Genomic DNA, 15362 nt, shown 5'->3' on the forward strand with positions numbered 1-15362 from the left:
GGGATTTTTTTTTCTGTTTTCTTTTGTATCCTGTGTGGTGAGACGACAGACAGACAGGCTGGGATTTTTTTTGTTTGTTTGTTTGTTTTGTTTTGGGTTTTTTTGTTTTGTTTTGTTTTTTTGTTTTTGTTTTTGTTTTTTGTTTTTTTGCATAACTTTAACAAAAGCTAACGGTAATGATTGTATTCTCACATAACACTTTGAAGCTATGTCACCCATGACAAGTTCTCAGTGGGTAACTGTATGTCTGTGGTCTGTTTTGTCTGACTGCACACACGTGAAAGTGTAGGACACCAATGAATGCTCTGTGTTTGCTTTGCTCTATTTGTTTACTTTTGTTTGTTTGTTTGTTTGTTTGTTTTGTTCTTTCCAGCTATTTCCATTAATGATGTGTATGTGTATATATACTTGAATCCAATGTCCTTATAAATATATATAAATATATATATATATATTAAAAAATCTAATATATGTCCAGGTTTCTAAGTAGGTCAGCCATTTATTAATGATTAATTTCTAGTTATCTATGGTTGCATATGATTGCACCATGTCAGAAATGACAATTAGGAACAAGTTTTTATAAGGATTTAGAAAGAATTGTTTTACACATTTATTTGAACTTTTCAAATCTCTAATAGATATGCCTTTCTTGGTTTGATGAATCCTAAATTTTGTTTGTTTGTTTGTTTTGTGTTCTCACCAAAAGTATTCACATCAGTGACGTAAGATTTTCACGTTTAATCTGGAAACACACGTGGGCAGATTGTCAAAACAGCAAAAACACGCTCTACAAAAACTTCCAGCTGTCAATCATAGATCATCTAACATCTGTGACTAATGAATTTTGGCCTGCCAGGACAGTTATATAATAGTCAAAAAGAAGAGAGATTCCTGGGGGTAAAGGGGGGGGGGGTGCTACAACATTCGCTCTACTGATGCTAAAAACAGACGGTTTGTATTTCCTCAATTTTTCTCATCAATATATTTGATTTGATTTCTGTAAGAAACAAGACAGAGCCTCAGTGTTATGGGGAAGGTCGAGAGATCTTCCCTCTGATTCTGCTCTAGCCAAACTCTTGCCTGTACATACTTGTTCTCACAAAACGCAGTTCAACTGTCAGAGACAATGTAATATTCTCAAAGGTTCTGTTTTCTTCTTCAGAGAATGTGCAGACTAATATGTTTGAAAGTCGATTGTTTCTCTGAATGCAAGCCTAAAACCTGTCCTCAGCCAATCAGCATTTAGAGCCTGAGCCTAGAACCTGTGCACAGCCAATCAGCATACAGAGCCCAAATGCAGTCTGACTGGTCTGAATGTGGTTTTGTTTTTGTTTTGTTTGTTTATGATTAGAGATTTTTAAAAAAAATTCAGGCCTGCATTTGGACTCTCCTATTTCATGTAACAGGATCACGTTGGATCACTTAGGCTGACTGGTCACGTTTTAGAGAACAAGACAAAAAAAAAAGAAAAGAAAAAACAGGGCTATGCCTTTGGATGCACATTCTTCTCCTGCTTATGTAAATGTATGAAGGTAATTGCTAAACAAATGCTGATTCATGTCTACTTTGCTTTTACTAAGTGCTTCATGAGGCACAATGTCTTTGAAAATAATGTCTAATACTTTTTCTCATTGATTAATGTCAATGTACAGAACACCTTGCTGACTGTCTGTGTGTTTGCTTAGGGGTTTTATTTCATTTTGTTTTATTTTATTTTATTTTACTTTACGTTGTTTTTCATGATCAAAGCAGTCAAAGAAGCTATGACATAGCTACCCTTGTACTAAGGTACTAAGCCATCTGGGCCTGCTAATTCTCCATCCATTATGTGTAGACTTACATTTTATGATATTTCCTCTCTCCGGAAAACTTCGATTTGAAAGAAGAGACTTTTTCTTTTCCTTTTTTTTTTTTTTGAAGTTATAAAGTCTCCCACTAAAATTGTCTGAAATTGTCTTACTCCGCTGTCAAAACTCTTCCGAACGGAGAGACACATTTGCGCTTCCCCCTGTCTGAAGAATCGAAATCCCAAAAGACGAAAAGAAAGAAAGAAAAAAAAAAAGAAACTCTTCCCTTTTCATGTCTGTGCTCCGAACATCTTCTAATGGCTTTGATTTGCTGTGCTTACCGTCCCTTTCTAAAGAAGATTTAGTACGATAATGTACTGCAATGACATGTTTTAAAACAAAACAAGATAATAAAGCTCTTTGAGTTTGATGTTATGTATTTTTGAAGTGGGTTCATGTGTTGAAGAGATGCATCCTGGGAGTGATTTTTGGGGGGTAGAAAGAGGGATGGACAGCTACAGACAAAAAATTACAGTTATGTTATTCATGTAACATGCAAATAAAAACGACCTGTGTATTCTTAATTTGGAAATCCTTCGAAAATACATCTCCAAAGCCTGAAAGTGATGGTTAAACAACAGACTTTTAGTATTTTTAGTTTTTATTTTGTTTTAATCTACCATTAGAATTATAGGGAATAAAACACTGTTCCTTATGGTTTTACACTGTTAATTACAAATTTCATATTATAATAAGGATTAATGCGTTACTGAAGACCTCTTACCATCTTCCATTAGATAAGATGTCACACCAGGTGCCATAGTGGAAAAAGATACACATTCGTGTATATCTGATACTGTGTAACAGTGTTCTGTGCATTGGTATGGTTAGGACAGTGTGTAACGTCTCTTCATGGTTTTAAGGTATCAGTGCACTGAACATTTACTCTGTCTGACACCAAAATTAGGACTCACCTTATTTGTACATTTCATTTTTATGCGCCGGTCTGTGAACTGCAAGGCATACACAAGAAAATAATAATCCACATTCATTTGACATATTATGAATTTGTATTATTTAGTATGGATCTTTCATGAGTACTTTAAAAAGGGTTAAGACAGATATTGTAATTCTGTCATCTGCCACATGGTGAAGCCAAAGTAACAGATAATGTAGCAAACGGAACAGCTTGTCAGTCATGAGCCAGGAGCCCTGAGGTGGTCTGAACCTTGTCTTTTCCATCCTGTTTGGGAGGTGTTGACTGACTTATTTTGTGTGAAGCTGTGGACACTTCAGTGTCTAGTGTTTTATATTACTTATGTAGCAAAATTTTAGCCTACAAAGTGAGAAATGTATTCATAGATGTGTCATTAAGTTCGCTTGGGAGAAAAAAAAAACAAGACTTTGATGAAATGTTTAGCCTTCATCAGAGTTCTGCTTAATCAGTGTGGGAAGCTGGCTAACTGACTTTAACACGAACAGTTTAAGATAGATCATCTAAATCAGTGGGGATATCATTTAATATTTTCACATGAAATGGATAAGGGTAATGAACCACTGCCATTTAGAAAAAGAAAAACACACACATTTTGATGGTAATTGGCACATTTCTTTATTTTGAAAACGGACACGGAAACCATTTTTTTTTTTTTTCACAATTTTACTCCTTTAGATTCAAACTTGACATTGCACTCACTTGAACATAAGAAAAGGCTGTTGTTGTTTTTTTGTTTTTGTTTTTTTTTCGTTTTAAATTTTCATTCGTTTTACTTTTTCACGTTTCTTTTTTTTATATATATATCAGTGCATGAATAATTCCAATTTATATCAAACTGTCATAACAACATCAAGGACATGGAAAAGAAGCCACACGTTTTTTCTGCACCGTGACTGCGGAAAGTTAGTTTCTCCTGAATGGAGGCCTCCCATGCAATGTGTTGGATGGATCAAGCTATTCATGAAATGCTGGCAGAGAATGTATAACAAAGAACTCTGACCTGTGGTCGTCGTTTTCTATTATTTCATTAATTCTAAAAGCAACGAAGCTATACTATGGTAAGATACAAAGGTGAGTAGTCAGCTACTGAAAACTGTAAACCGGGCTATATCAGACTAAGTGGAGTGTGGAAAATGACCTGTCCTTTGGTGAGGTTTGTTTGATTTCTCTTTATTGACTCTTTATGAGAAAGAAGCGGTCAGCACCAAGACACTTCACTCCTAGCTTGAGCCCATAGATGCACACGGTGACTCCCTCCCCCCCCCAGCCCAGGTTTTAAGAAAATCATTGCCACACGAAAAATAGAGGACCAAGAAATAAAAATGGACTGTCTCCATACAGGTTGAAGAGCAAACCTCTCTTTTTTTTTTTCTTAAAGTATTAATAGTTGTTTTCATGTCGCGTCATTTTAAGTTTGTTCCTCTGTGTTGTCGGCCTCCGCTTGACCCGCCTCCAATACAGCCTCCGCCTCTAGTTTAGACTCCTCTGCAGCATCTGAAAGCAAACGACACAACACGACAAATTTCAAACACAAAAAACTCGGTGACCTTCACTCTCAAGTCTTACCCAGCCGAAACCACTGTGGAATTAAGTAAAACTTAAGTAATTTGGAGTGAGGTAAAACGTTAAGTAAGACACTGCAACTTTTAAACACAAAAACTCGGTGACCTTCACTCTCAAGTCTTACCCAGCCGAAACCAATGTGGCATTAAGTAAAACATAGCCAGAAAGTTTACAAGTGCAGTCTGATTTGTTCTTTGGCCTCGTATCTTGGGAAAGGGCGGAAAAAAACAGATTTGATCGTCTCTGATTCAGTTGACCGTTCTGATCAGATCTATGAACTGAGAAGGGTTTACAAACAGGTCATATCAGAGGGATCGTTTTCTATCGTGTTTCCGAGGCTAATGTTCCAGCATTCATTTCCAGGAATAGACTGCAGTTCCAAAGAGCAAATTGCCTTGTAAACTGACAGCAAACACAATTATGTATGGGGTTTTTTTTGTTGTTTTTGTTGTTTTTTTTAGTGTCCATGAAGCTTTGCGGAATCTGCAGAAATGCCTGTGCGAAACAGCTGTGGCCTTGGACATGCACTTTGCATCCAGTCGATTAACCTGCGTCGGAATAGATTGTTTGGCTGAAACCACAAATCACTTAGAGGAGAAACTTTTAAAATATCTCAGGAGGGATCAATACGGTAATTCAGTTAGGTTCAGACTTAGACTGCTCTCGCTCTCTCTCTCTCTCCCTGCCCACTCTAAACAGTACTGCCAACCGCCTCTGAACCATTAGCCACTCAAACTTTGACTACAGCTTCAAATGTCGAGTGTTAACTAATTCAATATTTTATTATGTGATGTAGGAAGCCCAGTTATTGATGTTTCTTTGAAAATAATGGTGGGTGGGGGTGTAGCTTTCATATAAACATTAAATGGATTTTTAAAATTATTTTTAGAGGAGTTTATTATGATCAGTGTACAGAGTTATCTGTCACAGGATGCTAGCTTTAGTCTTTAGCTTGCCTTAATCTTCCAGCAGGTGGCAGTAGTGAGCATATGCTTCCTGTAAAGACGGCTGAGCATGCTTAGAGATCACTGAGGCCTCTCTCTGAGGATTTCGTGGGGTCAGAAAAGAACTGAAACTTACTGAAACATATGTGCGATATTGACAGCAGTCCTTGTTTCAGATGAAGTAAAGTTAGTCAAGTCTCTAGGAACTGTGTTACAGTTAATACCTCAAACTGTGCGTGGTCCCTGAACGTGTTACAATCCCAAAGCACATTGTTTGCACTGGGCATTGTGACGTGGTTAATCTCACCATCTTTTGTTTGCTCACAATCAGTCGTCTCGTCGACACTAGCAGCAGGCACGTCGGCTTGTTTGGCTTCTGCCTTCTCCTCTTTCTCCTCTTTCTGGGCACTATCGCTCTCGGAGGTGTTCTGTCCCGCAGCGGGCGTCTCTGTGGGCTTCTCCACCTCCTCCTCCTTCGCCTCATCTTTCACCGCCTCCGAGGGAGCGCCGGTCACGGGTGAAGTGGCCGACGCCACTGGGGACGCAGCGGTTCCGACGGGCGTGGTCGCAGGGGCGTCGATGGTGGGCGTGGCTGTAGGAGGAGCTCCGTTGGCCTGCTTGTCTGAGACAGGACTTTGGGCCTTGTTGGTCTCCTCGGTGGTCTCCTTGGCGACCTCACCGTTCGGCTCAGTTGCGGGAGGCGAGGTCTCGTTCTTCTCCTCCCCCTCGGCCGCCCCGTCCTCCGCCCCTGGCGTCTCATCCTCCTTTTCGCCGTCTTTCATTTTTTTGCGGATGATGTGTCCGCGGAAGCTGGCCTGAATCTTGGTGGCAGCCTTATGGGCTTTGTCTTCCGGTTTGTTCCCATCCTGTTTGATCTCCTGATCCGCCTCCTCGTTCTTCTCAACCTGACGCCGCGGCCCGAAAAAGAAAACAAGGAAACAACACATTACAAACATCCTTTTTTTTTTTTTGGATGACACCTGTGAAGTCCTTGAAGGAAGATTTTTGTTTAGCTGTAACGTTAATAATATTAAAAAAAATATAAGAAAAAGAGAAATCTCTGTACTTCATTTTAATCTAAACTGATGGCAATCAGTACTGACAGAAAGTATGTTCTCTTCAGTGCTGCGGTGTGGTTCTATTCAGACAAGTTAAACAATGTGTTAAAATCAGAACTTTTCAGGTCCAAAACAATCGTGTACCACATCCGCAGCCAAACTACCAAACCCCCAGTCTGAAAAGGGCAGACGTATAGTCTTCTATCTGACTCTATCTATGGGAGCCTTTTCTCACAGGATTTTGAAGGCTCAGTGCACGTGCTCAGAATCCGTTTGGACGACTCAGCCTGTAAGGATTACAGAGAGATTCTCCTCTGACTCCTGAATCAATCCACAATCTCACCCTGCTCCCCAGATTACCACATCAAAGCCAGAGTGGGGTTGGGGTCAAGGAAGGGTTTGAGGAATGACTTTCACATGCCGTTTCTCTTATTTTGGAACTCCGAAATGCATAACATTGTTTATGTGCATTTTCTTACGCGTTAGCTGAAAATCAGAGGTTAAGCCTGACAGAAAATGGTATTTGAAGACACCGAGATTGTAGCTGGAAAAAAGTATTCCTTAACCTAATATCTACATGCAAATACTGGGCCTGAGTTCTTGAAACCATGAAATCATGATTGAAATTCCTGAATGTCCCCCATACTGTACTCCCCAATATTTCCATTGTGACTAGCATGCCAGTAACCACTTATAGCTAATCCATGTTTTAATAACTAACCAGGACTAACCAGCAGAAACAGTATAAAGATTCACCACCAAACTTTCTCATTCATGTTTTATTCTACTCTTTGAAAACAGTGTGATAACTATTGAACTGTTTCTCATAACACCGTTAGAAACAGTCATTTAGCGTTACTATGGCACTAACCTCTTACTCAAACAATAGCACTCATAATTAAGAGAGGATGTGCCATCTCTGTGTGTTTGCCGAGTAAATAATGACTCTGATGATAACCTAGTATTCATACCAATACACACAGAATAAAGTGGGTTCAAATGGTAATTAAGGCTCAGAATGGAGGGTTACCCAGCAGTAAGCCCACAGCAGAGGGAGGTCCACAGGTTCCCAAGGGCAAAACCCTCATCAGACAACCACAGCAGGAGACACACGCCCCACGATTTCTATTCTCTGATGAGGCACCTAGGTACACTATAGGAGGCATATGTTTGTCTAACAGATCTCAAACACCCCCACCCCCACCCCCACCCCAAATAACAAGACCCACAACGCCATGTCACATGACTTGAAAATTCAGCAACATTTGATTTGAAAACGTGAGTTTGATTAGCTGGTTCATGATTAGCGTGCTACAGTGTTTGCGTTTCTAAAGCCTGTCTGTCAGTATTAGATATTGTAAGTTCTGTAGCACATCACAGACAACTCTGTGAACACATAAACAGAGACAGGCTCACAGAGTAAAAAATGGATATCCCACATATCAGAACCAGATCCTTTAAATAAAAGATGGTTTTTATGTAAGATCTATACCGTATCCTACGCATTCCTCACTGAGTCATCTTCAGTGATTTACTCTCTTAAGCTGAATGTTTATATATTTATTTGTTCATTGCTGGAATGATCTAACAGGGAAGCAGTCCTTCGCTGTCTATAAAGTGCGTGACTCCGGCACTTGGCCGTGTGGCACATCCTAATTATCCTTCACGGTGGCTGCTCGCCCAGGTTTTGCAAAGATCTAACGGACGCTGACATTTCAGCGCTGACCCTTGGCTCTGCTCTCCCTTAACTGTCTGGTAGGGGTCAAGAACGGATTTTGTTTTCAGGCAATTTATTTAAACTTTTCAACATATCACCACATGGCTTTACGTTAACCGTAAATAAGCAAAAGAACCAGAGAGATGAAATGAAAGCCCTTATACAGTGGGGTCTAAGCAGAGCTATCAAAGAGAATGTGAAGGTGATTTGCTAATGAGGACGGTGTGGAGTTGAGATGCTATGGTTTTACCTGGTTCATGGTACATTGCCTGGCAATGCTAGAGGTGTGTTAAAGCACACAATGCCTGATCAGAGCAGATGACTAAAGCACTGACACACTCTTCCCACCGCTAATGACGGTAAACAAACTCATAAACTCACAAACTCACAAACTCACGAACTCAACCTCACTCAGGGGCTGCATCCAGAGCATCTGAGAGAACTAAATTATGTATTTAAATCCTCTCTTTCTTTCTCTCTCTCTCGCTCTCCCTCTCTCTCTCTCTCTCTCTATATATATATATATATATATATATTTATATCTCTCTCTCTCTCTCTCTATATATATATATATATATATATGTGTGTGTGTGTGTGTGTGTGTGTGTGTGTGTGTGTGTTGAAACCGGGAATAATAAATAATATCATCATTGATATGTTCACAGCATTGACTTATGAACATTAGTCTTTCTGCCAGAATTGAAATGGAATCATTAATTATGAACTACCAAACACATTTGCATATTTAGTACAGTAGGTTTTGCTTTAGTTAAAGCTGTCTTCTGAAAGGTGAGGATTTTTCAGAGGATTAGGCAATAGTGTTGTTACTGGTAAAGTGACTATGGTTTTTTAAGTGTTTGAACACCATTCTTTTTCAGTTTCCCTGCCTTGTTAAGATTGGCTTAAGTGATAGTGTAAAGGTTTTTGTGTTAGGGTGAGTGTGGGACAGTGGACATCGTTTTGAGTGATAGTGTAAAGGTTTGTGTTAGGGTGAGTGTGGGACAGTGGACATAGTTTTGGGTGATAGTGTAAAGGTTTGTGTTAGGGTGAGTGTGGGACAGTGGACATCGTTTTGGGTGATAGTGTAAAGGTTTGTGTTAGGGTGAGTGTGGGACAGTGGACATCGTTTTGGGTGATAGTGTAAAGGTTTGTGTTAGGGTGAGTGTGGGACAGTGGACATCGTTTTGGGTGATAGTGTAAAGGTTTTTGTTAGGGTGAGTGTGGGACAGTGGACATCGTTTTGGGTGATAGTGTAAAGGTTTTTGTGTTAGGGTGAGTGTGGGACAGTGGACATCGTTTTGGGTGATAGTGTAAAGGTTTGTGTTAGGGTGAGTGTGGGACAGTGGACATCGTTTTGAGTGATAGTGTAAAGGTTTTTGTGTTAGGGTGAGTGTGGGACAGTGGACATCGTTTTGGGTGATAGTGTAAAGGTTTGTGTTAGGGTGAGTGTGGGACAGTGGACATAGTTTTGGGTGATAGTGTAAAGGTTTTTGTGTTAGGGTGAGTGTGGGACAGTGGACATCGTTTTGAGTGATAGTGTAAAGGTTTTGTGTTAGGGTGAGTGTGGGACAGTGGACATCGTTTTGGGTGATAGTGTAAAGGTTTGTGTTGGGGTGAGTGTGGGACAGTGGACATCGTTTTGAGTGATAGTGTAAAGGTTTTTGTGTTAGGGTGAGTGTGGGACAGTGGACATCGTTTTGGGTGATAGTGTAAAGGTTTGTGTTAGTGTGACAGTGAGACAGTGGACATAGTTTTGGGTGATAGTGTAAAGGTTTTTGTGTGAGTGTGATAGTGGGAAAGCAGACATAGTTTTGCGTGAGGAGGAGGTAGTGTTACGTTAGTTTCAGAACCACAGATCTGTGAGACACAGAGGGTGTGTTTATGAAATGGTTAGGAGTAGGAAAAGGGTTGTAAAGAGTTCAGACAATTCAGGATTAACATAAAGGCCTGATAATTACCTTACTCACCAGGATCCCGTGATGGAGCTCTCCACCAACATAAAGGTCTGTTTTAATTATTCATATGTGTCTAATAAAAACAAATGGGGAAAAAATCAACGGAAATGCATAAATAAAGATGAAAGTTGTGATAAATTATGCATGACCAATACATTCAAGATGGAATAAATGGTTAATTAAACTCAATTACCAAAAACATAGGGAAAACACAAGTACACAAACTGTTACACAAAAGAGAAACGCAAATGAAGGAGAATAACGAATTAAATAATATTGATTATTGTGTACTAGACATGAAAGACTGATTTTCTTATGTTCTCATCAGTAACATGGTTCTCTTCTCATCGAACGATTCTCAAAGTTTCTCTGTATTTACAGAGAATCGCTTTCTCTGCCGCTCTGATTTAACCGACTGTGAGGCAGGGTATACCGACGCGTGACACGATGAGTAGCAAATTAGAATGTAACTTTTATCGCATACATCAGCATGGGGATTTAAATTGTTTGAGTGTGGTTCTTCCTAAGTGACTTGAAGAAGGATGGCGTTAATAGGCTGTAACTCTGCGATGAGTGCTGCCCAGGGCTAGACTAATAATGGACTTTGTGTTGTTTCCTCACACTTCCTCGGTATGTTATTCACCTCAATGGACTCCGCGCGGGGCAAGAGTGCACACTCAGGATTTGAGATGAGGCCAACAGACTCCCGTCGCTATTTAATTTATTGGATCCTCTCCACCAGTGGGGTGAACGGGTTCATACGAGGTGAGCATCTCACAGAGATTTTCAAACTGTCCTTGATACGTGATTGTTGCAATCTAAGATGCAAATGTAAATGTCATATCGTGTCAAGCTAGGGCCTATTCCGCGTGGTTCTGGCGTTGGGGGTGGGGGTCTGTTTCAGACGTGTTTTATACCGAGAAATTAAACCCATTACACAGAGTAATACTAAATCTCTTGAGTGTAAAGGTGGTAATATCAGTGTCGGATCCGCAAATGTGCTACGCTACGCGTTGTACAACATTTTATTAAGTCCTAAATAAAGGAAACCGATTCGAAATGAATACGGATGCATTTTATATTGAAGAATAACAGGTGTGGTTTAAAAAAATGACACGTTCCTCTGCCCGTAGGACTATTATAGTACCTGTTGCTCATAGGATTGGCCTGGTATGGTGATTTTCCCGTAATACGGGTGATATTAAGAATCGTGTCAGAATGAGTCATTCCCTGTGACTCATACACACCCGTGTGTTCTACAATCACCCGAGACCATTATTCTAGACTATGACATCATACGCTACCCGGCACAGCCTTAAATGCAGTTAAACCTTTTGTTTCACATCACCAGCAATAATACGGCTGTATATAATCACACCAGTCAATGGCAAATCCATTTTCAAACAAAATACACACATGTAGTCATCCTGCACACTACACGTAGTGCCATTGTTTGATAGTAGTCCATGAGAGAATATTCTAATACAATGTTGAAAAAGAGAATTTTTTTTTTCTGTGTTGAACGATGGTCATCACCATATCTGAGATACTGCAACTCAGTGTTTGGCCTAGAAAATGAAATCCTGCCGTTTTTGGTTTTCCTTTTTAATGTGTCAGGTAGTAAATTGGTTTAAATGGTTAAAATGATGTAGAAAAAAATACTAAGCATTGAAAATAATAATAATAATAATAATAATAATAATAATAATAATAATAATAATAATAATTGCAGCGATTAAATTATTCCATCCACGTGTCCCTGTGTTGTATTCCTCAAGAATAAGTCTCAGGCCTCTTTTGGAGGTAGGATTCACTGGCGTGACAAACCTTTGTAAAAGTGTTTAAGGACACATATATGTTATCAAATTGAATATCATTGGTTAACAGCTGCTCTATCAATCAGTAAATCGTTTTGAATGAGAGAATGATGTCAAACTGAGTGTGAAGGAGTGATAGTCTATATTACTCAGAGCCAAGGACTGGAAAAGGGAGTGTATCCAATCAAAATGACTGACATAGACCATTTCCTCTTGGCGGGCCATATCAATTGACAACCATAAGTCATCTGGACCAATCAGTGTGGCAGAGAGAGAGAGACAGAGAGAGAGAGAAGCCACTAGGAATAATATATCAGGGGAACTATATTTACTTGGGCAGTCTTTTATCCTACTACAGGATACGCTAAGCTGCGAGGCTAAAGTAGGCTATGCCTGAATTAATAGAATACCTATATTTTACACACAGATTGTCCCCATAAGACAAAATCATTTGGTTCCCTGCCAAGAGAACAGAAGATTAATGCACTGCTGGAGAGGGGCTTTCTGAGCCAATAACGCCCTTTTTATATCCGGGTAATTGTTCAATAATAGCTATAATAATGTAGTTTATAGATTTATCAATCATGGCCCTAAAATAATAGCAGACTAACGTCAAGTTTATCTGTGTTGGTATACATTCTCTGCCCAATTTACGTCTGCAGTTAGATAAATACGGTAATGAGAGTTTGAAATTATAAATCATTCGATCTAACTTCTGCGACATTCATTTCATAGTTATGACATATATCAAATGTGAAGGATGACGTTTTACTAAAACTGGTTTTCAACTTTTTTTAAACACACCAACGGACTACTTTGTCACTGAGACTGATCTGAATGATAGTCGACTAAACGCCAAACGACCTCATAAAAAACATGATAATATCGTGTGAGGTATTTTAAAATGTATATACTAACAGCTTATTTAAAATGTCATTTGCTATTAAGAAAAAAAAATGGTGTTTAAAAACAAAAGTAACTGGAAAGGGATTCGCTGTCTTTTGAATAAAGATTTTCCTCGGAGCTTATCGTTTGTAGAGCAGACAGGCTAAGCCGCGAACCACACCCCGGTGGAGTGTCGAAGATGGATCTTAAAATTCATCCTCCCCCAACGCGTCATAATGCCGCCTCACTTTCGAACCCATTAGGGATTTCATCTCGGCAAAGAGGAGGAAGACACAACGGCAAAATCATTAAACCGCAATTACCAATCACTGTGCATAAACGCAGACAGTAAGCCCTTTTCCAAACATGAATATTCAAGCGAGGGCATTCTATCGCCGTGCTTGATTGAAATGCAGTAGACAGTAAAAGTGAGGCGAGGACTGTATTGAGAAGAAAAGGAGAGGCGTTCGCAATCGCTTACCTGTTTTGGCTGTTAATAATAAAAACCTAAGTGAAATGCCCCTTAATGTGATAATTCAGTTTGTGGTTGTACACCAAATTGCACTAAAACTGGTCAAATTGCCATCGAGAACGTTAAATACATGCGAACTCATAGCTGATGTACATTCCTGACAACAGAGGTGCTTACACAATTCATGAAAATCTAGGTTACAGAAAAGGTGCCCCGGTTTTTACAGCCGTTGGAAACGAACCAGACAAGAGGGGGTTGCAGTCTGCAGCGAATTCTCCCCGTCTTCTCTGTGCTAACCACACACGCACACACACACATATACACACACACACACACACGCTCAGCACACCACACCCTTTCAGATCTCAGTCTCCCGCAGGAGTGGGGGTTCAGGTATATTATACAGACACCGGCTAGGTTGACGTTCGTTTTTTTTGGGGGGGGGGGGGGGGGGGTGCTTTCTCAAACAGTCATAAACTCTTGTCATATCTATACATTGGTATCAAAGCGTATATCGTAATTAACCGCTAATTCCATCCCTATACAGAATTCATTGGCCGGCAGGTCTCGGTGTTTTAATGAAATTAGCCATGTCTTTGAAGAACAAAGGCAGCAAGACTCAAACACGCCTCATTTGCCAATACCATCAAGACAACATTCTCAAAATTACGCCGCTGTCTTACTTTTAAGCCTACAGAGTTCTACCAACATTTACCATGTGCCGTTTGTGATGTGCCTTTCGTCTCTCCTAAGTATTAAACATTCACAGTCAACGATATATCAAAGTGTCGCCCATTACATGGTTACTTATTCCTCAAACACAGTGTGGCTGTTGGCGACGCCGTGTGAGTAAGCGGCATAGCTGATAGACCGACAGGGCAGGGTTTGATTTTAGCGGCTTTGTGCGACTAGAGCGGCATTTTTAATGCAGTATTGGAGCTTTGAGAGTGAGAATCTTCACCCGCCCAGATGCAATGTTCTCAGCTTGGTACAGACAAAAATGAGTCATACACGCTGACATTTAATCAGCAAACAAGTGTTGCTGGGAATTCAGTACTTCAGTTCCAACAGACGAATACCATTTAAACGACTTGCTCTGAGCCCATCCACTTTCCAGATAACGTCCAGCCAAAGAAGAACTGTATTTATCACACATTAATTTAAAAAAATCAACCCTCTCTACACTTAGGTTTCTTGAAAACAGAAATGAAGAGGAACCCAGTCTTCTTTACGATGGTGATGATGTTGGAGATCAAACAAACGTGAAAGTGCGTATTTGCGCGCTAGATAAAGCGCTAAACCTAATCAGGTCTCCGGTGACAATATACACTTTGTGTCCCAGAGCAAAGCAAATCCCGTTAAGACACTTATTCATATCCGCTGGTCTCCCTGGGGACTACATCCATGCTACTGCCTCAAGAGTTCACAGCGCCTGTACCCCACCCTTTTTCTCCCCCCTCTTCAGCTCAAACTCACATCTCTATCACCGCTGCTCCCCAACATCCAGAAACACACATTCTGTTACGAATTACCACATCAATTAAGACCCACCGTCATGAAATTAAATCGCACCGGACCCATTTGCTTATTCTTCAATATTGTCATTCCTCGAATTGGGCTTTCCACTGAGAAGTAACACTTGTCTAATTTGACCATCAAAGCCGTTCAGAAATTACCAATGCACCTGTACAAACAGGTTGGACGTTCTGCAGAAATCAGCATTTACATGTTAAATTATGACTAATTGACATCATCCGATGGCTTAGCATTGTATTGCAGCTAAAGTGACATGGTTTCAAATTGAGAGGCATCTGTTAGACGCGTTTCCTCTCACTCTAATGCTAATTACATTAACAAGGCGTGTCAGGCTTTTTTTTATGGCTAGCAAAAGAGTCGGTTCTGGCCTGACAAAGCCTAATTGTAGAATTAGCTCCACACAGTAGTCAGAAAAAAACACAGTCTAATTCAACGCACATTGTTTCCCTAATTGCTGTGAATAAATGATTTTTGAGTAATGAAGAAGAAGAGAAGAAGAGAAAAAGAGAAATGAATTTAAGGAGTTTTACCGGTTTGCTTCTTCGTATACAGCAGAGCATACTTGTGGTATCCCTTTTTTCTTCCCTTCTTTCCTTCCTTTTTTCTCTCCTTTCACTTCTCTCTCTCTCAC

The 15362-nt window shown here is 40.0% G+C and overlaps 1 protein-coding gene across 1 annotated transcript; it reads right to left on the reverse strand.

Moving 5' to 3' along the window:
- Positions 1-4192: 4192 nt before the first annotated feature.
- Positions 4193-15291, reverse strand: gap43 (growth associated protein 43). The gene is made up of 3 exons (XM_030776772.1): positions 15262-15291; positions 5599-6196; positions 4193-4278 (listed from the first exon to the last, which is right to left on the reverse strand). Exons 1-3 carry the CDS (start codon positions 15289-15291, stop codon positions 4193-4195), a joined length of 714 nt encoding a protein of 237 aa, XP_030632632.1.
- Positions 15292-15362: the final 71 nt, after the last annotated feature.

This window comes from Chanos chanos, chromosome 6 (genome assembly GCF_902362185.1).
Source record: "Chanos chanos chromosome 6, fChaCha1.1, whole genome shotgun sequence".
Lineage (NCBI taxonomy): Eukaryota > Metazoa > Chordata > Actinopteri > Gonorynchiformes > Chanidae > Chanos > Chanos chanos.